Below are 27,927 nucleotides of genomic sequence, written 5' to 3' on the forward strand. Positions count from 1 at the left end.
CTCTTGGAATATATTTTGCAGCACAGTCGTTGTCAAAATAGGCCTCGCCTACTTCCTTTTTGAGGTTGCAGCCGTGCTTTCAGTCTCACTAGAGGTACGTAGGTGCAAATGACCACAATAAAGCATATGCAAACAAGACTACCTTCCCCCCACCCTTGGTTCTCATGAAAAGGCTGTTCCTTTTTTTCTGGGGCAATAAACTACTGTGGGTAGTTGGGCACTGTTGGAGGCATAAAATATGGTCACAGGTAATTGTCTGAATAGCTGTTTACATGATATATGAAGCTGTCTGTGGAGCATTTGTGTTAGGACAAGATCTGTTGATTTGTTGAGTGCACTAGATCATTTGAGTCAAGTGCTGCAGAGGATCTGGTTGTGGGTGTGGATCTGCTCTACCCTCAGGGGAGAAGAAGCTGATATTGTGAAGAGCATCCTGTCTCCCTTTTCATTTGACAGCACTTGGAAATGTGTTGTCAAAATGAGTGCTTGGATAGAAATGAGTGAATCTTTTATTGTCTGAATGTATGCATGCATACACAGCACAGAAAAAGAAATACCATTGTATACATATGTGCTTGCATGCATGTGCCTATACTGTAAAAAGGTTTCCTTTGTAGGATCAATGTATGTGCACATGAATGTTCGTGTGCATGAATGTTTTCATAGGGGAGATGCAAGTATGTTCCGTGTGTGTGTGTGTGTGTGTGTGTGTGTGTGTGTGTGTGTGTGTGTGTGTGTGTGTGTGTGTGTGTGTGTGTTTGTGTGTGTGTGTGTGTGTGTGTGTATTTACAAAAGCACAGAGTCCTCAGAGGATCCCAACCAATCACTTTGCCTCTGTGTATCGGCACACCTGCTCTCTGTGTTATAAATAGATGGTGGATACATCAATTCCCTCGTGTCACGAAGCTCAAATTCAAAAACAGACAGAAGGGAGAAGACACGCTCCACAAAGACAGACGATAGCTGATAAACAGTGGTAACCTGCTACTACACAGCAGTGATGGCTGTGAGGTGTATATTTGGGGCTTGTATCCACAAAAGTTAAGATGTAACCAGGCAATTGATGATGGTGTGGACTAACATGGAGTGTAACTGTGGGCAAGGTCATGTCTGCGTAACTGTGACCTCCTCGTTCTTTGTGTGTTTGTGAAACACTTTGTAACTTCCAGCCTGAGGCCCTTTGCTGCATGTCATCCCCCTCTCTCCCCCCTGCCCTTCCTGTCTCTCCCCAGCTATCGCTGTCACAAATACAGCAGAAATGTCAAAAACAGCAACCCTGTCACTTAATTGGTTGATTTTTTCCCCAAACATATTTATATAAATATTGATAATGATTTCATAATTCTTTCCCAAAGAAACACAGTTTCTATATCACTAGCTTAGATATTAGCTGGAACTAAATATTTATGTGAAATAGCTGTTATGACATGCTTACATTTCTAGATAATTGGGCATGAAACTAGTGCACCTCTGTGGTAACCATATGATTTGCAACTTGTCAGAGTTCCCAGCAGGCTGGCCCTAACCAATTTGGCGCCCTAGGCAAGATTTTAGGGGGCGTCCCCCTTACATCGCAGTAAATTCTACTGCCAGTTATATACATACATATACTCACGAAAGAAACCGAATAGCTTGTCTTTGACATTTTATTTTATTTTTTAGAGAAACAAGTTGCTCAATCAAAACAGTTAACAAGAAAATAATAAATTAAACTTAATAATACAAGAAATGACAGGACAGGAGGATCACTTGATACTGTTGAAGTGGCGATGACTGTAGATGGCCCACGATTTGCAGGAGGTGGATTTAGATATTTCAACAGCGCATCTGAAGAGAGAAGAGGAGTAAGTGACACCGTTGGGTGTTACAGTCTAATAATAAAAGAAATGATTCCAAGAATAAAATTAAATAATAAAATGGAAAAACCTAAGAGATACACTGTAGTGTACATGAATGATATACACTGCAATTTTTTCGGATATGCAAATTAGATTAGATTTAATCTTATTGTCATTACAGTGAAATGCTGATGAGCAGAATGCAAAGAAGCAGTAAATTGCAGTATAATATAACATATGGGAATGTATTAACATTAATGATGTGCACTTTAACATGGATGTAAAGTTTAACACTATAAACACACTTTAGACAATACTGAACTATAACACAACAAACAATAAGGCTTACAACTCTAATATATAAAGGTGTGTGAAAGGAATTGCATTTGACTGACTGTTACAAGCAGAGCAAACGTTAGCTGACCGATAATAAATACAAATAAAAATGTAGACAAAAGGAAACACCTGCTGAATAGATCTAATCTTTACAACTACTGCCTATGCCACGGGCTGACACTGGTTCCCAGAAAATTTAAGCAGAGATGGAGGGCTGCTTGTAGTACTGGTTGGGCAGCAGCAGAGGGTGGACATCTTCATGTTATGAACACAGATGCAGGGAAGGAAACCTTTGACTGTACTAATTACTAGCACCTCTTTACTCATAGCATATAAAGTACCCACCAGCTTCCAATACTGACAAAGATCTTCATCATAATGTAGACAAATACACATTCTCTGTGACTAGTTTGTGTAATATGTATATTACACATATAACTGCTGCCTGTTAACAATTGTAGTAGCTATCATTTTGGAATACCTAAAAGATTTTTATCCAAGGGTGTTTTAATGGGGAAATCATTTGAGAATATTTCCTTAATGAAACTTTATTTTAACTTTGTTTGTTGCTGTGGTGATCACTAACACTAGGCCTGAAATAATCTGATCGTATGTTTTTTTTAAATAATCTCTCACAGTAAAGTACTTAGGATGATATTTACATATACTTCAGTAAAATGTCCTCCATTAATGATGATTTCTTTTGGAGTGATGTTTATGCCAAACTTGCATTGTGCTCCCAGAAGGGAGATTTTCCTGTAGTGAAAGTTTTGTGCCAAGCTTGGGGGAGAAGACAGAATATTTAGTTTAAGGTCAAGTTGTATAATAATCTATAATCTGTAATTTTGTGATGCCATCAAATGTTAGATCACTGCAACTGTATTTTATTTTTCAAATCAGTCAATCAAAAATCAACTGCCAGTAGCTGTTAATGTAATTTCAGCCCACTGGAGCATAAACCAATGTCAGCCTGTGATGGCTACTAAATGTCTAGTCAGGTCTTATATATACATACACATTCACAGACATCAAAAACTTAACTCTTAACTTCATTACATTTATTTGGCAGACACAGTTGTCCGAAGTTATTCACAATCAGTGCATTAAAATTCAAAACTCACTAGGAATACAGGCTAGATGTCTTTTTACAATTGCATTAAAACTTCCTGTGTTAAAAGAGCTGCTATAGTTCTTAGGGTTTTAACACATTTACTTATTTTTCTTTGAATACTTAGTTGCTCTCTGTATTATATTGTGTAACCTTTCATAATTACTAACGTTATAAAAGTGAATAATAATACCAACAGATGTATAATGCAATAAAATACAGCAGTCAAATGATCAATTTCACAAATGGAATAAAAAAATGTAATTGCAATAAAGGAACTTTGACAGAAATACCAATGAAGCACATGCAGTTTGATCTTTGCAAAGAAACTGATGAGTCTAACCTTGACACATAAAGGTTTGCAGTCATTTTTTCCACTCATTTATTTTCTAAGACTGCCCTTGTATTATTTGTCAGCCTCTCATTGTTACTTAAGGGGGCCTGATTTATTACAAAGTTTGTCTATTAAAAAGTACTTTAAGTGGATTTATTAATATGCCACTGAAAGCAAGTTACATAATTAAAGCTTTTAACCTTCATAACAATAATAATAATTGTAGTTTTAATCGAGTTAAAGTTCAGAGTGTTGCTTAGCCACAGCAAGTAAATGACAAACAAATAAAACATTAACTGGAAAATTACACTTCCTCATTTCAGTGAAAGAGTTCGACCACACATGACAAAGTGTGAAACACATCAGATGAGAGCGATAAAAGACCAAATGTGTGACATTTTGGTTAATGTGTTTTAGCAGGACATTCATTTGTAAATGGAGGATTTATTTCTTATCATGCTGCCAGAATGCTATGATTAATCTGATATGAAGCAACTGTACATATGTGATTTTTTTGGGTGTGATTATTCCACACATCAGTCAATATATACTTTTTAGAGAGTGTTCTGTTGTGTTTTGAGGTGGGATGCATCTGCAAACTTGCAGCACTGACATACAGTTCCATCATGTGAAACAGGAAGTCTTGTGTGCATCTCTTAAGATGACTGTCACTGTTCTGAATTCACAGTTGTAATACATCCATATTCACCCCACAATCCCACATGTACATCATTAATGGTGTAGTCTCTTAAACTCACGCATCCACTGGAACTGAGTTATTTAAATACATACATGGCATTTAATATATTGTGCAACTTTTCTTCTTACTTCAAGCTTAAATTCCATATAACAATGACACAAATCAAAAGGAGACACATGCGAAATGGCCTTGGGGATAAAAGTGTATCAGTGCAAAATGTTTTTAACTGGAAAGGACAAGATGATGGAATTTATAAAGCTTTTCAGAGTCCCATTATTGTGTGTTGCTCAAAGGATCCTGATTGGAAACATAAAGTTGGTTGAATGCGTTTGACTATTATGCCTTAAGTTAAATTCCTAATATGCCAGTCATAATACTAACTAACAATAATGTATTTTAATACTGTGGAGTGATACTTAATTAAAATGAATCTAGCAAACCAAAGCTTCCTCATTAAAGAAAATGAGCTTGACCACATGAGACACAGTGAGAAATACGTCAGAAGAACAAAACTAAACAATGACCAAATGTGACATTTTGGGTGGTGTGGTAGGGGAAAAGGCAAGCCTCATCCCTCCGTAAAAATAAAGAATGTGTACTCAGTCTTCTTATTGTGTTCAAATGTCATAATTGATGCAGATTTTCAGTATAACTAACTTAATAAATTTTGCTTCTTAGAGATAGAGATTGTTTTGCAGTGTTTTAAGGTGGGATGCATCTGCAAACTTGCAGCACTAACAGAGAGCACAGTGTATGGTGTGACACAGGAAGTCTTGTATGCATATTAGTTGTTGCTGCTGTGCATCCCCCCATACGCAAATGAAAAGAATGCACTGTAGAATTATTTCCTGGTTATATACATGCATGTATCTCTTTATATGAATATTTATTATCTATCTGTTACTCTATAAATTGGATTATCTTTTTATATGTGTATAGCATGAAGGAACTACTGAATGAACTGTTGTTTTACAGCCTTGTGTTGCACTGTATTAGCCAGATCTACTGTAGCCCATTACGGTACCTAGAAAAGAGAGGAGATATTGGAGAGGTACCCACATAAGTAAATGAGGGAAGGAGGATGAGAGGAGGGTAGAGAGTATGAATCAATGTGTAGAAGGTCTGTTCAGGGAATGGATGAGTGAGGAAGACCTATTAGATAATGAGAGTAGGCCTGACAGGTGAATCAAGGCATGGCTGAGACGTGGCATTTGCTCCCCAACCTGACAATATATCTTTACCAGCCGTGACAGCAGGGCTGTGTGCACATGTGTCAAAATATGGTGCTGGCAGTTTTGAGTACTCTGGCTCGTGTTTATATGTCTGTGGACAGGTTTTGTCAACTCAATAGCGTCACAACGGTGCAAAATGCCATCACAAAACTCTACAGGTGTGTAGTTGAGATAAAAATGAAGGCTGAGTTTGAAGATGGGTGTGGTCCATGCAAGGGTGCTTGAAAAGGGGGGATAGGGAGTAGGAAAGGGCCCACGTTTGTTTTGCATCCTGAATCACTGTATCCCAAGACATCAGGTCAATTTTTACCTTGTGAGTCTGTGTGTGTGTATGGCAAAATGTGGTCTTGGAGGTAACTACTTTAGCAGGATATTTTAAATCAATTTCGAATTACATTTTATTCATAGAGCACCGCATCATAACAGAAATTATTTTTTTTTTAACTTTTTATTTAAAGCAGGACATCTCACACAAAAACAAAAATGTCAACTTCCTGGTGGCACTGGAGGAACAGTCATAAGGATTCATCTTCTGTGGAAATTTTATGGCATTCTTTTTCATAGAGATTTTTAACAGGTACCTAAGTTGTGGTCTAAGCGACTGTGAGACATTGCAATGTAGAGTCTATTGCTAAAATGGCTAAAAATCCCCTCAAAATGGTAAAATATCAACTTATTCCACTGTCAGTTAACTTTGCCTCTCCTACTATCACAGGAAGGCTGCAGATAATAGCAATAGCAGCATCCTTAAATAAAACAACTGGATGGAAAGCGTAGTAATTTGAAGACGACTGACCTCCGATCTCATATGATATGTTCACATAGAGATATTGGTGAGGGATGTGCAAATACCTTAAACCCCCCAAAACCACACAGGCTGGAGCCTGACACTACTGGTGGATGGATCTTCTATGTGCGGGCCTCAGCACCAGCTCTCGTGTGGCCCTTCCCTATGAGCACCTCTTGTCATTTTGCATTTTGAGTGATTTCCTTCTACTTTCATATTATTTTATACACTTGAATCATGTATTTTCTTTTCTTTTCTTTATCTGAACTTAAACTATGCTTGTGCCTTGTAAGTTTATTTTTAACTTTTCTTCTCTAGCTATATTTGTACTTGTTAACATAATTTCACAAAACACCAGTTTTGCTATGTGGCCATTTAAGTTTTATCTCTCTCTCTCCTCTTAATAAACATTAAACATTAACAGTGAGCACCTCAGGCCATGAGGGAATATACTACTTAATGAAACAAGGACCTCATAATATTAATAATAATAATAATACATTTAATTTATAGAGCGCTTTTCAAGAAACTCAAAGACACTTCACAGAAGTTAAAAAGTAAAAGAAAAAGGTAATAAAAACAACACACATAAAAATCATAGCTATATCTACAACACTTAACAATGAATCAATCATCGAAAGCTGTTCTGAAAAGGTGGGTTTTGAAGTTGGATGGATCAGTACAGTCTTGGTTCAATGTTCATGCAACAACATTTGACATATAAGCAAACACATAAATACTCTAAACCCAGCAACCACCTGACATGCAAATATATAATTAGGCAGCAGATACAAATATTTAAATGCATTAAGGGGAGCAGGAGCTCATGAGCTTTTGCACGCTTAAGATTTCCTTCTTGTGGAGCCTGACATAGCGTCAGTAGGCAGAGGATGACTAGTGACGTAGACTGACCTATAGTGGTCTACACCTGCTCTATTTGAAAAGTGTCCTGAGATAACTTTTGTTATGAATTGGTGCTATACAAGTTTAGTGTTGATAGGCAGATGGAGAGCTGCCAATTCTTAGGGAGTGAATGGAATGGTGTCATCAGAGAAGGGGAGAACATGCTGAGGATTAAACATGAGAGATCTAGATGTATATTCACCACAACCTTTGCTTAACCTTAACACCAATTTATTATGAACCAGTGAAAGAAGAAGTCTTTTAGCATTGTCTGGACACACTATGATATAGTTTTGATACTTTGCATTTGAAGATAGTGGGATTAAAAAAATAATACATTTCACTTTTGGCAAAGCCAGGTCTCATGTAATTGGAGGCAAAAGATCCTGCAGGGGCCTGGACATGCTTAATCGGGAGTCATCTGACTGAATGGAGGGCATGGCATGTTGGAGGGCTGGGACTGGGGGAACATGGGTTTGAGCTCTTGAAAGCATGCAGTATCTCTAGGAAGCACTTTTCAACACATTCACAACAGCATACCACAACAATTGACATGGGAATATATCAGATTTGGAAGGTACATTACAATCAAATGCTTTTACAGAAATAACTTAAAAATGAAAAAAATCCACTCAAATCTCTGTAAAACAATGTGCTTTTTAAACATTGTTTGTAGCTGATTTTGGCGAAAATGTATCTATACATCAATATCTTAACAATGTTTTTTATTAACTTTCTGCAACATGTTAAGATGTTACCACAACATGCCAGTTTCCCCATGTGGCTATTTAAGTTGAATCTTATCTCTCACCTAAATAGGGTGTAAGGGAAGTACAAAATGTATGAGTTTTTATTTGACTCTTAACTAAATGTATGTGGTCAGTTCACTGAGAAATGCAATGCAGTAATTACTCTGTATACTTCTGTGCTTCACAGGTACAGACTGGCAACAGAACCTCCACTGAGTCATAAGTTTGAATCAGCTGTGAACTCCCTTCCTTCTGATTCCCAAAAAGCAGAGCAATTATATCACAGTCTGGTCGACACATACGGTACACATTACATCACACAGGTCTCTCTGGGAGGAGAAATAAAAACAATCACTTCAATCAAGACCTGCCAGGCATCTATGAATGGACTGTCAGCAACAGAGGTCAGTGACTGTTTGTCAGTCGAGGCCTCTGCTAGCTTTGCAAGTACTGCCAGCATTAAGGCCATGTATGAACACTGTCAGGCAAAGAAGAAGAAGTTAGGCTCCAACCAAAGTTTCAGCAGTGCATTTAATGAGCGTAGCACAGAGGTAATTGGTGGTAATATCAACAACGCTGATATCCTCTTTGAAGGGCAATCAGACCCCTCCGTCTATAACATCTGGCTTGACTCACTGAAAAACATACCCGATGTGGTCCGATACGACATAAAGCCCCTGCACACCATACTGCCAAGTGGTCACCCTGCCAGCGCCGGACTGAAGCAAGAGGTGGAGAAGTACATCAAGAAAAATGCAGTGTTGACAAAATGCTCAGAAAGCTGTAAGATTGGACACAGATCCAACAGAAGGGATCCTTGTGCTTGTGTTTGCAACAGTAATCAGAACATCAAGTCCAACTGCTGTCCTGCTGGGAAAGGTCTTGCAACGTTAAAGGTCTTCAACCTGTATGCAAAGGGTCTGTATGGTGACCGGTGGGATAAGACAGATGGCTCAGTTGAGGTGACATATGGTGATCAGAATAAGCGCACTGCCATTATATCAGACAATGACAATCCTAGTTGGCCGGAGATATTTGAATTTGGATCCATAACCATCAACATGAAAAACAAACTTACGTTCAGGGTTTATGATGAGGATTCTTACTGGAACAGTGATCTACTTGGCCAGTGTTCATTTGCTCTGCATAGTGGGATGGTGACAGACAGTTGCATGTTTGATTACGGTACCTTTTTCTTCTCCTACATAGTGGAGTGTGCACCGAGTCTTGGTGGTAACCAGTGTCAGGAGTACATACCAACCCCCATGAGTCCTTCTTTGGCCAAGGTCTTCTACACCAGAAATGGGGTCCTTCTTGGAGAGTATGAGCAATCAATCAGTCAGTCAGGTTCAGTCCAGCTAGAATAAGGATATGATTTCATGATAATCTTGCTTGTAGTTATTGCCATCTTCCACACTGTTACTCTCATCTTTCTTTGTTTGACTTTTGTTTCCAAAAATAATTTGAATTTGTTATTCTCAATTTCTCAAATTTGATCCGGATGTGTTTGTGAGAAATTTGCCTTTTTTCTGCTTCTATCTTGTGTGCTTATTTGAAACGTTCCACTACTGTGCAAGCAGGTGTCTCTCCTCTGTTTTTATTACAGTCAGAGCATGTGAATGCAGCTCCCGCTGTCCAGCAATATAACGCACTGTAACTCTGAGGTAACTATGGTTACCCAGTAGTCTCCAGTGAGAGCAACAGTTGGTGCATGTTGTAACGCGGTCGCTTGTAGTCCTCTCCTTTTCATACAAGTGGTGCATTCTTCTTGTGATGGTGCGTCTTGAGGGAGGCTCATACGTGCCGTCCTTCATTCTATAGATTCTATTTTCCAAAATACTAATCGGCCTGCAGTTTGAAGCTATCCACTTCGCTGTGGCATTTGTTAGCTTGTCTTGCTTTTGTTTATCTTTACTTCTCCCACACGCTGCATCCAACTTAGTCTGCCAAAGCCTCCCTCCATTCCCCTCCTGTGACCCATGGTTTGTCTGTATGTGTATACAGAGCCAGTGAGCAACAGACTTTCAAAATAATAATCATAGTAAAAAAACTGTGTTAATGCGAGGTAAAATAATTGTCGGCGTTAATTAATTAATGCGTTAAGGTGATAATAACGTGTTAACTTGCCTAGCCCTAATATATTTATATGTACACACACACACACACACACACACACACACACACACACGACACACACACACACACACACACACACACACACACACACACACACACACACACACACACACACACTACATTTGCACCAATAAAGGGAAGTTGTACAAAGTGAACACTATTAAACCTGATAGAAATCTGTTGCTGCCTGACCACAGTTCTTCTTTTTCTTCGTTTTTCTTAGGCTCTAGTCTTGGCTGAACCCATGCTTGTTGCCTCAGCCCAGTTTTGTATGCACAGTTTGTATTCTATTCTCTGTGTTTTACCAATACTAAGCAAGCATTTAGACTAAAATCAGCCCAGAGTTAAAACAATGCAGGGGGCTGCATGCCTGGGGGTGTGCTGTACACAGTCCCACTGTTTTCTTAATCTTGCTTCTGCTTGCTCCCAGTGGATTTCTGACTATTACCGCCTGCTCCCGCTATGTCTGTGTTCCGCTCCTGTCCACACTCGCAAACATTCTCACCATTACTATCTGCACAATAAAGATTTTCTGTCTTCCTGACCACATTTCTTGACCATCAACAGTCAGATTAGTATATCAGCTTGCCGGCCTTTGGGGTTATGCTCTCCCAACTCCCAAAACCTTGATGATTTGTAGATGTACTGATGGCTACCTAGCCTGCATGTAAGTAAGACAAATGCTGAGTTACTCTTGTCCTCCTCTTATGTTCGAGGCTGGCTGGCTCAGTTTTGTGAATCTAACTTTAGTCCACAAAAGATCAGTTTTGTTGACCTTCACAGTCGCTCTTTAGAGTCTTGTGTTTGACTTGTTTTGGCTTACATTTCTGCTCTAATGCACACCTATTCATGGACATTTTGTTTCAGTTTGTAGATTCGGGGTCTTGTTTTAAATTTATTTTAATTGCTAACCCACATTTCTCTATACCGAGTTCACTTTTTCAAAACTCTTCTAACGCTTCTCTTTGCCAACATTTCTCCACATCATCGGGGTACTTTGTTGGCAGTCTGTCACATAGTGCAGCTTGGAGGAGCTCCTGTGGTGTCTCTGCTATTTAGAAATGCTTTCTCTTCCCTCTTCTTTTCGGCATTAGTCTGATAGCCGTAGTTGAGCAGATTTGACGATGGTCTGTCCACCATCCGTCTGTACTGGTCATTGCCCTCGTTAGATGTACATCAAGCCTGTCTCTGGCTTGGACAATGACTGGGTGATTAGCCCCTGTAATGAGGAATATAACAAAATTAACTAGGTTGAACTATAGCAGCAAATATACACTACAAAATAATTTAAATATACATGCATATATTTTGTATGAGTCTCCCTCATCTCAGAGTTTTCACTAAACCTGCTGTCTGGAATTCTGTTGCTGTGTTTTGGAGTGGCATTCGTCTTTGGAATGCAAGAGAGGGTAACGTGAAGGGGCGTAACAGCGTGAGAGTGTGACACTGAAGGTGATGTGGTACGTTCAAGCACAATAAATTAGTGTTAGTTAGATAGTTTCATCAACAACCTTTAGAGATAGTGTAAAACAAGAAAAGTATTTTTTATAAAAAAAAATTTTATAAGTAATTTTCCCCTTTAAAAAACACTGAAAACATTTTCCACGTAGGCCTTGTTTCCGAGCAAATTGAAAAGATGCACTGCAAAATTATTTCCTGGGTGTATACGTGTATATAAAGAGCTGTATATATTGTTTTATTTCATTTTATTCTACTATAAATTATATTATCTTATGTGTTGATGAAGATGAAGAGACAGCAAACTTTAATTTTGTTGAACAATCTTGTGTTGCATAATGATTAAGCCATTTCCTTGATTCCTTGATATATTCGGGTGTACACTGTTGATAGCTGACAGTACCATGTCACTCTTACATTTACTATTCTTTGCTGACTTTTTTGCTACTAATCATCCCATTATTTCACTTTGCTTGAGATGGTGTTGCACCATGTTTTGAGTTTTACAAATGTCACACATTTTTACAGTGTGTATAACACAATGACTTAAATGCAGATGGTTAAATATAAAACGTGAGAATCACAGAGGCAATAAAGACTCCACCTCCATATCAACACTATAACATGGGTCAGATATTGTAAGTTACTGAACAGAAGCTGCTGTCAACAGTCACGGTAAGACCCCTTACTTATCTTAGGGTTGTCTATCTGAAACTAATTGTTTGAGTTGAGTAATCTTTTTTTTGGCATAAGATTTTTTTTTACATTTTACATTCAAAGTTTGCATAGACACATGGCAAGGACACACTGATTGTGTGTCCATGCCATTTCTCATTCTCTTGTTGTTTAACAATTTCATACAGATGGCAAGGCTGTGGCAGCTCATGCTCCTGTGTTGGGCATGGAGTCCTCTGTGTCTGCCATCCAGTGTGAGCTTCATTGGTACACCGCAGGAGTGTGCAAAGGCCCACTTTGTCCCTGGTTACAATCTGGGTGGAGAGGGATTCGACATCGTCACAATGGAGCGGAAAGGTGCCTATGTCATCGACACTGAAACATGGAAGCTTGGCAATGACACTTGCAGGCTGTACAGAAACCGCTACATGAATGGAGAGAGCCAGAAAGTCCCAGTTGCTGTGGTGGACTGGAGAATCCTCCCCAAGTGCAGTTTAAAGGTCTCCAGTACAGTCTACGATTCTGTCGAAACTCTTGTCAATGACTCCACATCATCTGTGTCCAACAATTGGAAAATCGGCCTTGAAATCCCTGTAGACCCTTCTGTCACTGTTGGGGTTGGCTTAGGAGGTTCCCACTCCAGAGATTCTACCTTTGGCATGCAAAAGTCAAAACAAGACCGCTACAACTTCTTTCGACATTCTATCTTCTGTAGCTTCTACCGGTGAGTATGTGGAGAAATATTTGTCTTTCTTTTCCTAAATTTGGATAATTATTTATTTGGTCGGTTCACTGAAAAATGCTTTGGTTGACAGTGTTGGCAAATAATGACAGCAGTTATGATAAAAAAAAACAACACATACAGTAACATGTGAATAAAATGTGAATGTGATAGACAGTAATTTATCTGTATACTTCTGTGCTTCACAGCTACAGGCTGGCCACAAGACCTCCACTGAGTCATGAGTTTGAATCAGCTGTGAACTCCCTTCCTTCCTATTCCCAAAAAACAGAGCAATTATATCGCAGTCTGGTCGACACATATGGTACACATTACATCACACAGGTCTCTCTGGGAGGAGAAATAAAAGCAATCACTTCAATCAAGACCTGCCAGGCATCTATGAATGGACTGTCGGCAACAGAGGTCAGTGACTGTTTGTCAGTCGAGGCCTCTGCTAGCTTTGCAAGTACTGCCAGCATTAAGGCCGAGTATGAACACTGTCAGGCAAAGAAGAAGAAGTTAGGCTCCAACCAAAGTTTCAGCAGTACATTTAATGAGCGTAGCACAGAGGTAATTGGTGGTAATATCAACGGCGCTGATATCCTCTTTAAAGGGCAATCAGACCCCTCCGTCTATAACATCTGGCTTGACTCACTGAAAAACATACCCGATGTGGTCCGATACAACATAAAGCCCTTGCACACCATACTGCCAAGTGGTCACCCTGCCAGCGCCGGACTGAAGCAAGAGGTGGAGAAGTACATCAAGAAAAATGCAGTGTTGACAAAATGCTCAGAAAGCTGTAAGATTGGACACAGATCCAACAGAAGGGATCCTTGTGCTTGTGTTTGCAACAGTAATCAGAACATCAAGTCCAACTGCTGTCCTGCTGGGAAAGGTCTTGCAACGTTAAAGGTCTACAAGCTGTATGCAAAGGGTCTGTATGGTGATAAGTGGGGTCGCACAGATGGTTCAGTTGAGGTGACATATGGTGATCAGAATAAGCGCACTATTATCATTAGTAACAATGACAATCCTAGATGGGGGAGACATTTGAATTTGGATCCATAACCATCAACATGAAAAACAAACTTAGGTTCAGGGTTTATGATGAGGATTCTTACTGGAACAGTGATCTACTTGGCCAGTGTTCATTTTCTCTGCGTAGTGGGAAGGTGACAGACAGTTGCATGTTTGATTACGGTACCTTTTTCTTCTCCTACATAGTAGAGTGCGCACCGAGTCTTGGTGGTAACCAGTGTCAGGAGTACATACCAACCCCCATGAGTCCTTCTTTGGCCAAGGTCTTCTACACCAGAAATGGGGTCCTTCTTGGAGAGTATGAGCAATCAATCAGTCAGTCAGGTTCACTCCAGCTAGAATAAGGATATGATTTCATGATAATCTTGCTTTTAGTTATTGCCATCTTTCACACTGTTACTCTCGTCTTCCTTTTTTGACTTGTTCTCAATTTCTCAAAATGTATTTGTAAGAAATTCACCTTTTTTTCTGCTTCAATGTTGTTAGTTACAGAATCTGCCAATAAAGCATCAACAAAGACAACACAGGTTTCTGTCTGAGTTCATGTATTGTGTACAGTGTATTTTGGCGGCTTACATGTAAAAGTGAAATGCATACGCACCTTTTTCAAATATATATATTAAAAAATACTGTGTATTTTGGGGATAATATTGAAATACATAATTATAGATGCACTTCAGTCAGACAACTCATGTTTGAAATGTTTATTACAGCAGTATAGCATATTTAGATTTTGGCTTCTAGGCTCCTACCTCATCACTCCCCGCAGATATGTTTACGTAGAGATATTGGGGAGTGATGAGCAAATACCTTAAACCCCCAGTCGGAGCCTACAGGTGGATGCTGGGGTGGTGTTGGGGCTTACAGCGCAGCAGGCAGCAATAGTTTACAGCGCAGCAGGCTGCAATACTGATGCAGGGCAGCAGCGGCATTGATAGAGCAGAGGGAGAGCTGTGTAATTTTGCAGCTTAAATAGACCGCAAGATTGGAAGGGTGTGCTTGATTAATAATTAGAGAATGTGAGGCATGTCGTGTGTATAGCAGTGCAGCTTGAGTTGACTGCCTGAACTAGCTTGCAGGCTTCGCTCCATTTTAAGACTGCCCAAACCTTTGATGAGAGCCTGCTCAAGTTCGTTAAATTTATTAACCAATTCAAATAAAAAAAATGCATTCTAGTCAACACATTATCATGGTGACATTGCTGTATCTAAAAGAAATGCATGTGACAACTGCCGGACTCATAAAATAAGTGTGAGGAACTGAAACCTCAAATAAGGGAAGAGAAACACATTTTAATAAAAGGGGGGTTTAAAGAGTCGGGCTGATACATGGACAAGGGCGGACAATTTCTTTGTTTTTGCATGTGTGTGTCATAAAAGTGGTGATCAGAGCTGTTGTCACAGTTGTAGCATGCAACAAGCAAGTGGTTATTGTGAACATTGCGGATAGGCACCAACCAAAAGCATTTCGAGTATGACATTAGTATAGTTGCTGTGATACTGTGACAACTGTTCACAGTATCACAGAGAAAGCAAGCCAGGCTAGCCAGTTACCTTAACACTAAGTGAGGCTAATTACTGAATTAACATCAATTAGACAGTGCATCATCATCAAATACAAAGAGAGAATGGAGTTATTGTGCTGCATCAACCTATAGCAGTAATATCACAATTTAAATTGCAGTGACTTTGTGTCTTTTAATCTTCATTGGTAACTATATTTCTGCAATGCAGCAGGGTAGAAACAAAGCAGAGGATGAGCCGTGAAAGCTCATGGGAAGATGTCATAAATTATCATGAAACTAAACACTGCTTATAATTAGGTTTTAAGAAAATATCCCAAAACACTTGATTTATTGTTTAGACCCCCAAATGCTATTTAGCAGTGTTGTTTATGTAAATTGAGGGCTATGACACTGGATCTTACAGGAAGTGTGGTAGATACAGATGCAGATCACACTAAAATTATAATTACAGAAAAAAATGCAATATATCTCCTTGCTTAAAGTATCATGATATATTACAATATATTGAACGGGAACCCCTGCGTCATAATATGTACCATATCGCCAGATTCTTGCCAATACAAAGCCCTACTTATAATATAGTCAAAGAAAAGCTACATTTGACTAAATTTAAGCCGCAGATCCCCCTTATGAAACAGAATGGACTAAATGTTGTGTGTTTATAAATTACCACTGTGTATAGGAACTGACTCAGCTTCTCCTGTATAGCAACAATGAGATCATACATCAGCAAATGTGTTGATGATGTGGTGATCATAAAGACAATAAAATAATTCCCAAAAATTGCAAACATTCCACCAATTGCAAATTGAAAAGATGCACTGCAGAATGATTTCCTGGATGTATATGTGTATATAAAGAACTGTATATATTGTTTTAATTTACTTTATTCAACTAAATTGTATTATCTTTTGTGTGTAGCACTAAGGGACTGCAAACTTTATTGATACATACATTTCCTTGCTCATTAATATATGTATTTGTGTACACTGTTATAGCTGACAGTACCATATTACTCTTACATTTACTATTCTTTGCTGACTTTTCTATTACTAATAATACCACTATGTCAATTTGCCTGAGATGGTGTTGCACTATTAGCTCAAGTACAACACTAGTTGTGGATACTCTATTATTAAGGCTATTGCCTTTAATTTTGCGTTTTGAGTCCAACTGTTCTGAATAGTTTTTGTTTTTTTGCAAGTTAAGATATACACCTAATCATGTATTTTTATTATTCTTATTTATTTCTACTGAAGCTATCCTTGTGCCTTGTAAGTTTGTTTTTTTTTTACTTTCATTCTATATTTTAAATTATTTTTATTTTCTTTCTGTAACTATTTAAGATGATACCACAAAATACCAGTTTTGCCATGTGGCCATTTAAGTTCCATCTCTTTCTCATCTTAGCAAGGTGTGAAAGTACAAATGTCACACATTTTTACAGTATGTATAACACAATGGCTTAAATGCAGATGGTTAAATATAAAACGTGGGAATCACAGAGGCAAGAAAGACTCCACCTCCATATCAACACTATAACATGGGTCAGATATTGTAAGTTACTGAACAGAAGCTGCTGTCAACAGTCACGGTAATACCCCTTACTTATCTTAGGGTTGTCTATCTGAAACTAATTGTTTGAGTTGAGTAATCTTTTTTTTGGCATAAGATTTTTTTTTACATTTTACATTCAAAGTCTGCATAGTTTAACTGATTGTGTGTCCATGCCATTTCTCATTCTCTTGTTGTTTAACAATTTCATGCAGATGGCAAGGCTGTGGCAGCTCATGCTCCTGTGTTGGGCATGGAGTCCTCAGTGTCTGCCATCCAGTGTGAGCTTCATTGGTACACCTCAGGAGTGTGCAAAGGCCCACTTTGTCCCTGGTTACAATCTGGGTGGAGAGGGATTCGACATCGTCACAATGGAGCGGAAAGGTGCCTATGTCATCGACACTGAAACATGGAAGCTTGGCAATGACACTTGCAGGCTGTACAGAAACCGCTACATGAATGGAGAGAGCCAGAAAGTCCCAGTTGCTGTGGTGGACTGGAGAATCCTCCCCAAGTGCAGTTTAAAGGTCTCCAGTACAGTCTACGATTCTGTTGAAACTCTTGTCAATGACTCCACATCATCTGTGTCCAACAATTGGAAAATCGGCCTTGAAATCCCTGTAGACCCTTCTGTCACTGTTGGGGTTGGCTTAGGAGGTTCCCACTCCAGAGATTCTACCTTTGGCATGCAAAAGTCAAAACAAGACCGCTACAACTTCTTTCGACATTCTGTCTTCTGTAGCTTCTACCGGTGAGTATGTGGACAGATACTTGTCTTTCTTTTCTTAAATTTGGATGAATTATTTATTTGGTCTGTTCACTGAAAAATGCTTTGGTTGACAGTGTTGGCAAATAATGACAGCAGTTATGATAAAAAAAAAAACAACACATACAGTAACATGTGAATAAAATGTGAATGTGATAGACAGTAATTTATCTGTATACTTCTGTGCTTCACAGCTATAGGCTGGCCACAAGACCTCCACTGAGTCATGAGTTTGCATCAGCTGTGAACTCCCTTCCTTCCTATTCCCAAAAAGCAGAGCAATTATATCGCAGTCTGGTCGACACATATGGTACACATTACATCACACAGGTCTCTCTGGGAGGAGAAATAAAAGCAATCACTTCAATCAAGACCTGCCAGGCATCTATGAATGGACTGTCGGCAACAGAGGTCAGTGACTGTTTGTCAGTCGAGGCTTCTGCTAGCTTTGCAAGTACTGCCAGCATTAATGCCACATATAAACACTGTCAGGAACAGAAGAAGAAGTTAGACTCCAACCAAAGTTTCAGCAGTGCATTTAATGAGCGTAGTACAGAGGTAATTGGTGGTAATATCAACGGCGCTGATATCCTCTTTGAAGGGCAATCAGATCCCTCCGTCTATAACATCTGGCTTGACTCACTGAAAAACATACCCGATGTGGTCCGATACAACCTAAAGCCCCTGCACACCATACTGCCAAGTGGTCACCCTGCCAGCGCCGGACTGAAGCAAGAGGTGGAGAAGTACATCAAGAAAAATGCAGTGTTGACAAAATGCTCAGAAAGCTGTAAGATTGGACACAGATCCAACAGAAGGGATCCTTGTGCTTGTGTTTGCAACAGTAATCAGAACATCAAGTCCAACTGCTGTCCTGCTGGGAGAGGTCTTGCAACGTTAAAGGTCTACAAGCTGTATGCAGAGGGTCTGTATGGTGATAAGTGGACTCAGACAGATGGCTCAGTTGAGGTGACATATGGTGATCAGAATAAGCGCACTGCCATTATATCAGACAATGACAATCCTAGTTGGCCGGAGACATTTGAATTTGGATCCATAACCATCAACATGAAAAACAGACTTACGTTCAGGGTTTATGATGAGGATTCTTACTGGAACAGTGATCTACTTGGCCAGTGTTCATTTGCTCTGCGTAGTGGGAAGGTGACAGACAGTTGCATGTTTGATTACGGTACCTTTTTCTTCTCCTACATAGTGGAGTGCGCACCGAGTCTTGGTGGTAACCAGTGTCAGGAATACATACCAACCCCCATGAGTCCCTCTTTGGCCAAAGTCTTCCACACCAGAAATGGGGTCCTTCTTGGAGAGTATGAGCAATCAATCAGTCAGTCAGGTTCACTCCAGCTAGAATAAGGATATGATTTCATGATAATCTTGCTTGTAGTTATTGCCATCTTTCACACTGTTACTGTCATCTTTCTTTTTTGACTTGTTCTCAATTTCTCAAAATGTGTTTGTAAGAAATTCACCCCTTTTTCTGCTTCTATCTTGTTAGTTACAAAATCAGCCAATAAAGCATCAACAAAGACAACACAGGTTTCTGTCTGAGTTCATATATTTAAGAATACAGTGTATTCTGGGGGCTTACATGTAAAATTGAAATGCATACGCACCTGTAGACTGTTTTAAGAGAGTGTGCTCAAGTTTGTCAAATATATGAATCAATTAAACTACTTCAATTAAATAATAACTTGTATGCCATTTACCTCCAAATGAAGTGATATTGAGTTTACTGATTTTATATATTGTAACCTGAACTGTGAGGGTATTCCCTGCTGTAGGCTCATATGTAGAGGGGTGGCTTTAATACAGAGAGAACTCACATATCCAAGTGTAAAGTAACTACTTGAACTTTACCCATGCTCACTAATAACTCTTAAATTAAACATTCAAACTCACAACCGCTATGAGAAAACAAGTTTGCACTATGTGGATTTTTTAATTTCATCCTCCATTATTGCAATTGAAATAAAATGGACTACAACTGATCTTAGTCAGCAGTGTAATGCAATAAAAAAATACATGTCTTCTAATCAACACATGATCGTGGTGACAGTGAAAAATACCACAATGCCATGATGACTGAGCAAAACCCAGAACAAGAGGCAGCCTCCAGCGACAATCCCTGGTCCCATCTGGCCACACTTTTTATACAATAATCTAAAAAAGACAACAGCTGCATGAATCGCTTGCTGTGACTCCTGAAAAACATTGAGATGACCACTTTTAAAAAGTCTGCATATTGAAGGAACTGGCACACACTGTAGGTCAAAATGTAGCAATATTAATTTTTCAGGTGTAACGTTAATCTTTGATGTAATGACATTAACTTAATTTATCTGTGGGTAACTGGTCGTAACTAGAAACAGTTTTTAGGGCTCTACCCACCACTGTTCTAAAATCATTATAAGATATAATATAAGGTCTGCCATTATTTTCATTTACTATGAGTGCACAAACACTTTGTTCTTTAGTTCTTGTCACTTTACTGTGAATGTAAAGTGACAAAGTATTTTGTGCGCTTGCCAATAATTATCAGTCAATAAACCATGGGACCAGCACCCTACTGAAATAGGTGAATTACCACAGATAAATTGTATATATAAAACAATGTTGTTTTTTGCAGCCGGTCAGTTGTGCAGCAGGTTTGCATAGCCACAGACAGTTAGAGTATCATGGTTCTGCCTAGTCTTTGACAGAACAGCACTCTGCAGCAGTCAAGTGTTTGTGAACTTGTAAGGGAGAAGTGAAAATATTGAACTTGTTTCCTATCAATTACAATAATGCGTATGACATTCTTACTGACTGACTGTGAGGAGCTCACTATTCAGCTGCAGCTTTACAATATGCATAAACACAGTTCATCAATTTTTTTCACTTTTGTTTATCTTCATCATAGTCAAAGAAGTCTGTCCCAGTATGCATTGGATGTGAAGGGTTGTACACACACTGCACAGTCAAAATCTGTCACAGTAAAACACATTCAAGTAAAAAATTTCCAGTTCCCTTAACTTGTCTTTGGACTATGAGAGGACAACCCCAGTAGGGAGCTGGGCAATCTTATGAAGCCGAATAGTTTATTTCTGCAAGATCACGATTAATTTCATTTGCAAATACAGAAGGCCCACAAGACATCTTACATGTGTATATGTTCTATTCATAAGAAGTCTAGGTTGAGTAAGAAATTCTTGAATTTGTACATGACCCATGGTTCTGATGCCAGTATCAGTGGCTAATAATAGCTAATAATTTGTACAATTTAGTCTGAGTCATTAAGGCACAGTGTACAGAGTTGCAATAATCAGTATCAGTTACCTCAGTGCTGCTGACTTTCAACAAGACAAGATAAGTTTAATGCACAGGGGTTGCAAGAGGAACAAGGTATTAGTACTAATGGCTAGCTACACACATATAAGACAAATGTTTAGTTACTGTTTTCCTCTTATGGCAGAGGCTGGCAGGCTGACAGTGTAGCAGTTGTGTGACTAATGTTAGTCGACACAGGATCAGTTCTGTTGTCCTCTACAGTCTCTCTTAAGGTCCTCGTGTGGAGTCTTGTGTTTGACTCTGCATATCTGCTATAATGCACACTTTGTTATGTGATTCAGTTATGAAGTTTGGGGTCTGGTTTCATGTATCTGAGAATTAAGATCAGATTCAAGTTCTGTATTCGAGTCAATGGCACCATCTTGTGGATATACTGGGAGTCCATAGTTTACAGGGGTTTTTAAATTGCTAACCTGCATTTCTCTATACTAAGTATAAAACTATTCTCACAGTTGTCATTACTGACATGCAGCACAACAGTTAATTTCACATCCAAAATGCTCTAATGGCACCAAAACACTTGACAGACAAAATGAAGAATCAACTTGTGTACCCGAACACTGACAACATACATTTATTAATTTGCCATAAACCAAGATTCCAGTACAGCAAAAAGAAGGTCCATTCTTTATTTCTTAGATGCTGCTACCTTACACATGTCACAGAATTTATTGTAATGAGTGAAAGAGCTATAGGTTCCCGGATTTGAGATACTGTGCATACAAGAATGCTTCTCTTGGCATCTCACTCAAAATATTCTGTGGTCTGATGACATCAAAATCAGGTGTTTTTCACAATAGACTAGTGGCATGGTTTGTGTTTGGTTTAATGCAAACACTGTATGTCTGCAGAAATACACCATCCTCACCCTGCTGGTTGTTTCCCTTCAGCATGCCCTGTGGCCAAGTCAAATTCAGCACTACAAACCAATCCAGTAGTGGCAGTACTTCACGCTTGCTGTTAACTCATGGTACCAATGCAACACACAGCCTGAGAGGTTTTTCAAATTAAAATGGTGGAAATGTTTAAAAGAGATACAGACTCAAGGTTGACACAGTTGCATAAGGTGCTCCACTCAATTTGACTTTTTTTTTTGTTTGACATACATTTCTATTTAATTTATCCACATTTTGATCAGAAGTTCTTTGACTTTGACAATGAGTGTCTTTGTGTTGGTCAGTATCAAAGACTGACTATTTCCAATGTAATTCATTGTTGAAAAACAAGAAAATGTCCAATCTCCTGGACTTTCAATTACACACTAATGCAATATTAAAATTTTTAATTTTCAATATTTAATTTTTTTTCCTAACACACTTTTACAGCTGTGCAACACATTTGTGGGGCTTCACACTTTTATTCACCAACAGGAAGACGCTCTGTGATCATACACGTGTACATAGGGCGTTTATGAACTTGTGAGGGCGAGCTGTGAAGGGTTGGTGTGAACTCTCACCCTTACTTTTACCTCATTTCTATATTTCTTACATAATATTACTTCTAAACACACAGTTAGCGGATAGGACGTATCAGATTACATTGTCTTCCCATCGATTTAATTGTTCTCAGTGCATCCTCACTAATACATTAAAAGCTCTCTATTCTGCTGCAACCTATTATCAGGCTCAAACACTGTTCATCCATCCATCCATTCATTTGTGTGTGTCCTGTTTATCCTGTATTACTGTTGGAGGAGGTGGGGGCCTGCAGAGGATGAGAGAGAGGGGGTTGTGGGAGTAACTAAGCAGTAAGTAAGTAGCTAACCTACAGGCAATAGCGAAGTACCTACTCCTCCTAACTTTAATTTCTTTGTACATTTAGGAGGAAAACCAGAGCACTCAGAGGAAACCCACTATAATACAACAAATGGGGCAATCCAGTTGAGCAATTTTGTCTAATTTTTGTTTAGTGTTGGTCTATTTGTAAAAGGCTGCAAAAGCATGGATTTTCTTATCAAAGGAGTTCCCAGAATAGACAGACATATGTTTTTACTGATAAAAACTGAGTCAGAAACAATGCTTTCAATTGACTTTACTTCTCTTTGTTCCATTTGCGCTCAAGAATGAAGTTGGGCGGAATAAACTCAATTCATTGTTGAAAACTCTAATTGGGCACCTTCTTTTATTATTCAAACAGAAAATAGTGTGAGCTTCCCATTTTTGAAAAGACGTCTGTTTTTGTGCACCTTCAAAATGGTATTAAAGTTTTCTTTTTTTTCACTGCATAATTTTAGTCCAACACTTCTTTTCCGGTCTGAATCAACGAGAAAAAGATCTATCTCTGTACTGCAGCAGTTCAATTTCTTCCAGTTGCTAACTTTATCTGTCATTTGGTGCTTTGCAGGTGGTGTACAATGGGTTTATTAAAGCTTCTTATGTAAATAAAAACTGATTAATGTACTCTTCAGTAAAATGTCCTCCAAAATGTCCCAAATATCTGCAGATTTTCCTCCTCTTTGTGGAATCTTTCAGTTTTGTGTAATAATTGATGTCCTTTTATTTGACACATGTTCCACCACCCAAGTGACACGTCAAAACAAAACAAATGTTTAATGATGATCAAGTGTTTTTGGCGTTCAATATAGACTACTGGAATGATTTGTGTTTGGTTTAATTCAACTATTGTATGTCTGCAGAAATACACCATCCTCACCCTGCTGGTGGCATCAACATTCTGTGGGGTTGCTTCCCTGTAGCAGGCCCTATTTGTGAAAGCAGATGGTCAAATGAATACAGCGAAATGGATATAGAGTTATGCTGGAAAAAACAACAACCATAGGCCAAGTCGAATTCAAGATCACAAACCAATCTAATAGTGGCTACATCCACTGTGCATCAATTTCACGCGTTAACATTTTTTGCAACAACTTTTCAGCTATGCAACAAATTTTTAGGACATCAACATTTCTAATTGTCAACGAAAAAGCACTCTGTGATCATACATAGGGCGTTTAGGAACTTGTGAGGGCGAGCTGTAAAGTGTTGGTGTGAACTCTCAAACTTACTTTTACCTCATTTCTCTTTTTCTTACTTAGACTTTTTTTGTTTTTCCTTTCAATTGTGCTCAGTGCATCCTCACTATCGATAGCAGCTACTAGCATAACACACCTGAATCTCTGACTAAACTTTCAGTGGTCTAGTTCCATTGTTGGTTTGACAAGGAAAAAATTAGATTTTAATCCTTTTTTTCAACCATCCATTGAGAGTCCGACAATGTTAAAGGATTGCAAGTCTAAACCAGTGGGGTACTCTTTGGAGCAGTGGTCCATGCTCCCATTGAAAGCTCCAAATACTGCAAGAAAAAACTGTCAAAAATTTGAATGGACCAGTGCGTTGCACTAGAAGTGCAGTGTGAAGTCGACCTGTGAAGTGAAGTGTGTAGGAGAAACTACGGTGACTGCGTAACACACGAAAAATGCAAAAGGCCCTATCTACGCTGTATGGTTTGTCAGCTCTGGGCTACTGTAGAAACATGACGGTTCAACATGGTGGACTCTATGGAACCCCCAGCATAGATAAAAACCTGCAGAAATTTAAAAAAGCTAGCAGAAATGTGTGTAAAAACACAAAAATATTTTCATATATCATTCATATACATGGGGTGTACAAATTAAACACTGTTCTCAGTGCAACACATTACAAGTCAACTATGACCTCCAAAATCACCATTAAATTGAATCTGCGCAAACTAAACATTACAACCTTCATGCTGGTATAGGATTTGTTGCAACTCTATTTGTTGCAAGTCTTATTTAGCTACAGTGCAGTCAGTGTACCTATTATTAGGATTTAAATTTAACATTACATACATTACATTTACATTTTAATGCAATGATTTCATTCAGATTTGAAATTCATGCTAAAATGTTTGATTGATTTGATTTAAATTTAATATTATCTTCTCAATTTAAATTCTTAGTTACATGTAGATATTTGGATTTAGCTTACGTTACATTTCGTCATTTGATAAAAGGTAAGAAGAAACTACTTATTAGTCTACTATATTAGTCTAAACTTTGTGTAGAGTAATATTGTCAAATGCTGCAAAATGGAGTTGTTGAAACTTTAGACCGCTTACTGTATATTTAAATATCAGTATATTAATTTTGAAATGTATGTGCCAGATATTAGCCTGTAATTACTTCTCCAACTGGATTTTGTTCACCCCTTTCTGTCAGTGCTGTGAACCCTATATTGTGGTATATTTATTTTCACAATGTTTGATTATTTTTATTACAATTGTTACATGTTTCTTAACTGGCCCTTTTTTCTAAATTTATCATATATCCCCTTGGTTCTTTGCTCAGTGTTAATATGTTATTGTAAAAGCCCTGTTTCCCCTTTTAAGGGCATAATATTTCATATTATCTTAAATGTAGGGTGTGGAGTACTAAAAATGTGTGAATGAAGTTGGACAAATATAAAACTTGTTAAAATCTAACATATGACATTACATAAGACTCCGCCTCCTGGACATCAGTACTTCACGTTAGACTTTGTGAACCACTGAACAGAGCTTGCTGTTCACACTCAAAGTACGGTAAGAGACCTGAGACCTTCCTCCTATGATACTGAAGCTGTACATTCAAAGTCTGCATAGTTTAACTGATTGTCCATGCCATTTCTCATTCTCTCATTGTTTAATACTTTCATACAGATGGCAAGGCTGTGGCAGCTCATGCTCCTGTGTTGGGCATGGAGTCCTCTGTGTCTGCCATCCAGTGTGAGCTTCATTGGTACACCGCAGGAGTGTGCAAAGGCTCACTTAGTCCCTGGTTACAATTTGGGTGGAGAAGGATTCAACATCGTCACAATGGAGCGGAAAGGTGCCTATGTCATCGACACTGAAACATGGAAGCTTGGCAATGGCACTTGTAAGCTGTACAGAAACAGCTACATGAATGGAGAGAGCCAGAAAGTCCCAGTTGCTGTGGTGGACTGGAGAACCCTCCCCAAGTGCAGTTTAAAGGTCTCCAGTACAGTCTACGATTCTGTTGAAACTCTTGTCAATGACTCCACATCATCTGTGTCCAACAATTGGAAAATCGGCCTTGATATCCCTGTAGTCCCTTCTGTCGGTGTTGGCTTAGGAGGTTCCCACTCCAGAGATTCTACCTTTGGAATGCAAAAGTCAAAACAAGACCGCTATACTTTCCTTCACCATTCTGTCTACTGTCGCTTCTACCGGTGAGTATGTGGACAGATCTTGGTGCTCTTGTCATTTAAGCTCGAAACATGAGTGTTATTGGCTGCAACTAACTTATTTGTACCTTTCTGCTTCACAGATACAGACTGGCAACAAGACCTCCACTAAGTCACGAGTTTCAATTGGCCGTGAACTCCCTTCCTTCTTATTCCCAAAAAGCAGAGCAATTATATCGCAGTCTGATCGACACATATGGTACACATTACATCACACAAGTGTATCTGGGAGGAGAAGTGAAGGCAGTCACTGCCATCAAGACCTGCGAGGCATCTATTAATGGACTGTCGGCAACAGAAGTCAGTGACTGTTTGTCAGTCGAGGCCTCTGCTGGATTTGCAAATAGTGCCAGCATTAAGGCCATGTACAAACACTGTCAGGCAAAGAAGAAGAAGTTAGGCTCCAGCCAAAGTTTCAGCAGTGCATTTAATGAGCGTAGCACAGAGGTAATTGGTGGTAATATCAACAGCGCTGATATCCTCTTTGAATCAAACCCCTCCGTCTATAAAAGCTGGCTTGACTCACTGAAAAACATACCCGATGTGGTCCGATACAACATAAAGCCCCTGCACACCATACTGCCAAGTGGTCACCCTGCCAGTGCTGGACTGAAGCAAGAGGTGGAGAAGTACATCAAGAAAAATGCAGTGTTGAGAAAATGCTCAGAAAGCTGTAAGATTGGACACAGATCCAACAGAAGGGATCCTTGTGCTTGTGTTTGCAACAGTAATCAGAACATCAAGTCCAACTGCTGTCCTGCTGGGAAAGGTCTTGCAACGTTAAAGGTCTACAAGCTGTATGCAAAGGGTCTGTATGGTGATAAGTGGGGTTACACAGATGGTTCAGTTGAGGTTAAATATGGCAACCTGATAAAGCGCACTGCCATTATATCAGACAATGACGATCCTAGATGGCCGGAGACATTTGAATTTGGACCAATCTCTATAAACATGAAAAACAAACTTAGGTTCAGGGTTTATGATGAGGATTCTTACTGGAACAGTGATCTACTTGGCCAGTGTTCATTTGCTCTGCGTAGTGGGAAGGTGACAGACAGTTGCATGTTTGATTACGGTACCTTTTTCTTCTCCTACATAGTAAAGTGCGCACCGAGTCTTGGTGGTAACCAGTGTCAGGAATACATACCAACCCCCATGAGTCCCTCTTTGGCCAAGGTCTTCTACACCAGAAATGGGGTCCTTCTTGGAGACTGGTGAGCAGTGTGTTAATTCGGTATGTTAGTCAGATTGAGGCCAGCTGGTGATGTGAGACACAATGAGACGGATAGATTAAACTTTACAATAGATAAGATGCAGGTAGATGATAAAGCCTGTTTTGTTTTAAAATGTTGCTTTTTACTTTTGTTTAACTGTTCATCCATAATTTCCTAATTGCTTAATTTCTCAAATACGTTTATAAATATGTTTGTAAAATGTTTAGAATCCAGGTTTTATGTTTTGTTCTGTATGACATGCATGTTACGAAATCTGCTAATAAAGCATTTACAGAAA

At 38.9% G+C, this 27,927-nt stretch overlaps 2 protein-coding genes and 1 pseudogene across 2 annotated transcripts; all 3 read left to right on the top strand.

The window, feature by feature from the left end:
- Positions 1–7,730: 7,730 nt before the first annotated feature.
- Positions 7,731–19,418, top strand: LOC127355026 (perforin-1-like). Its single transcript, XM_051385464.1, has 3 exons — positions 7,731–7,735; positions 8,175–8,866; positions 18,753–19,418. Exons 1-3 carry the CDS (start codon positions 7,731–7,733, stop codon positions 19,238–19,240), a joined length of 1,185 nt encoding a protein of 394 aa, XP_051241424.1. The 3' UTR covers positions 19,241–19,418.
- Positions 12,061–14,543, top strand: LOC127355299 (perforin-1-like; annotated as a pseudogene).
- A 6,232-nt stretch (positions 19,419–25,650) lies between the features above and the next one.
- Positions 25,651–27,927, top strand: LOC127355302 (perforin-1-like). The gene is made up of 3 exons (XM_051386043.1): positions 25,651–25,753; positions 25,871–26,400; positions 26,499–27,927. Exons 2-3 carry the CDS (start codon positions 25,871–25,873, stop codon positions 27,631–27,633), a joined length of 1,665 nt encoding a protein of 554 aa, XP_051242003.1. The 5' UTR covers positions 25,651–25,753; the 3' UTR covers positions 27,634–27,927.

Source organism: Dicentrarchus labrax, unplaced genomic scaffold (assembly GCF_905237075.1).
Source record: "Dicentrarchus labrax unplaced genomic scaffold, dlabrax2021, whole genome shotgun sequence".
Classification (NCBI taxonomy): Eukaryota; Metazoa; Chordata; class Actinopteri; family Moronidae; genus Dicentrarchus; species Dicentrarchus labrax.

Bases quoted from the DNA above. Each gene is read 5' to 3' on its own strand.
- LOC127355026 (XM_051385464.1), top strand. The intron at 8,867-18,752 runs GTCTTGCAACGT...CTGCTGGGAGAG, and splicing joins CTGCTGTCCTGCTGGGAAAG to GTCTTGCAACGTTAAAGGTC.
- LOC127355302 (XM_051386043.1), top strand. From the start codon at position 25,871: ATGGCAAGGCTGTGGCAGCTCATGCTCCTGTGTTGGGCATGGAGTCCT. The intron at 26,401-26,498 runs GTGAGTATGTGG...TCTGCTTCACAG, and splicing joins GTCTACTGTCGCTTCTACCG to ATACAGACTGGCAACAAGAC.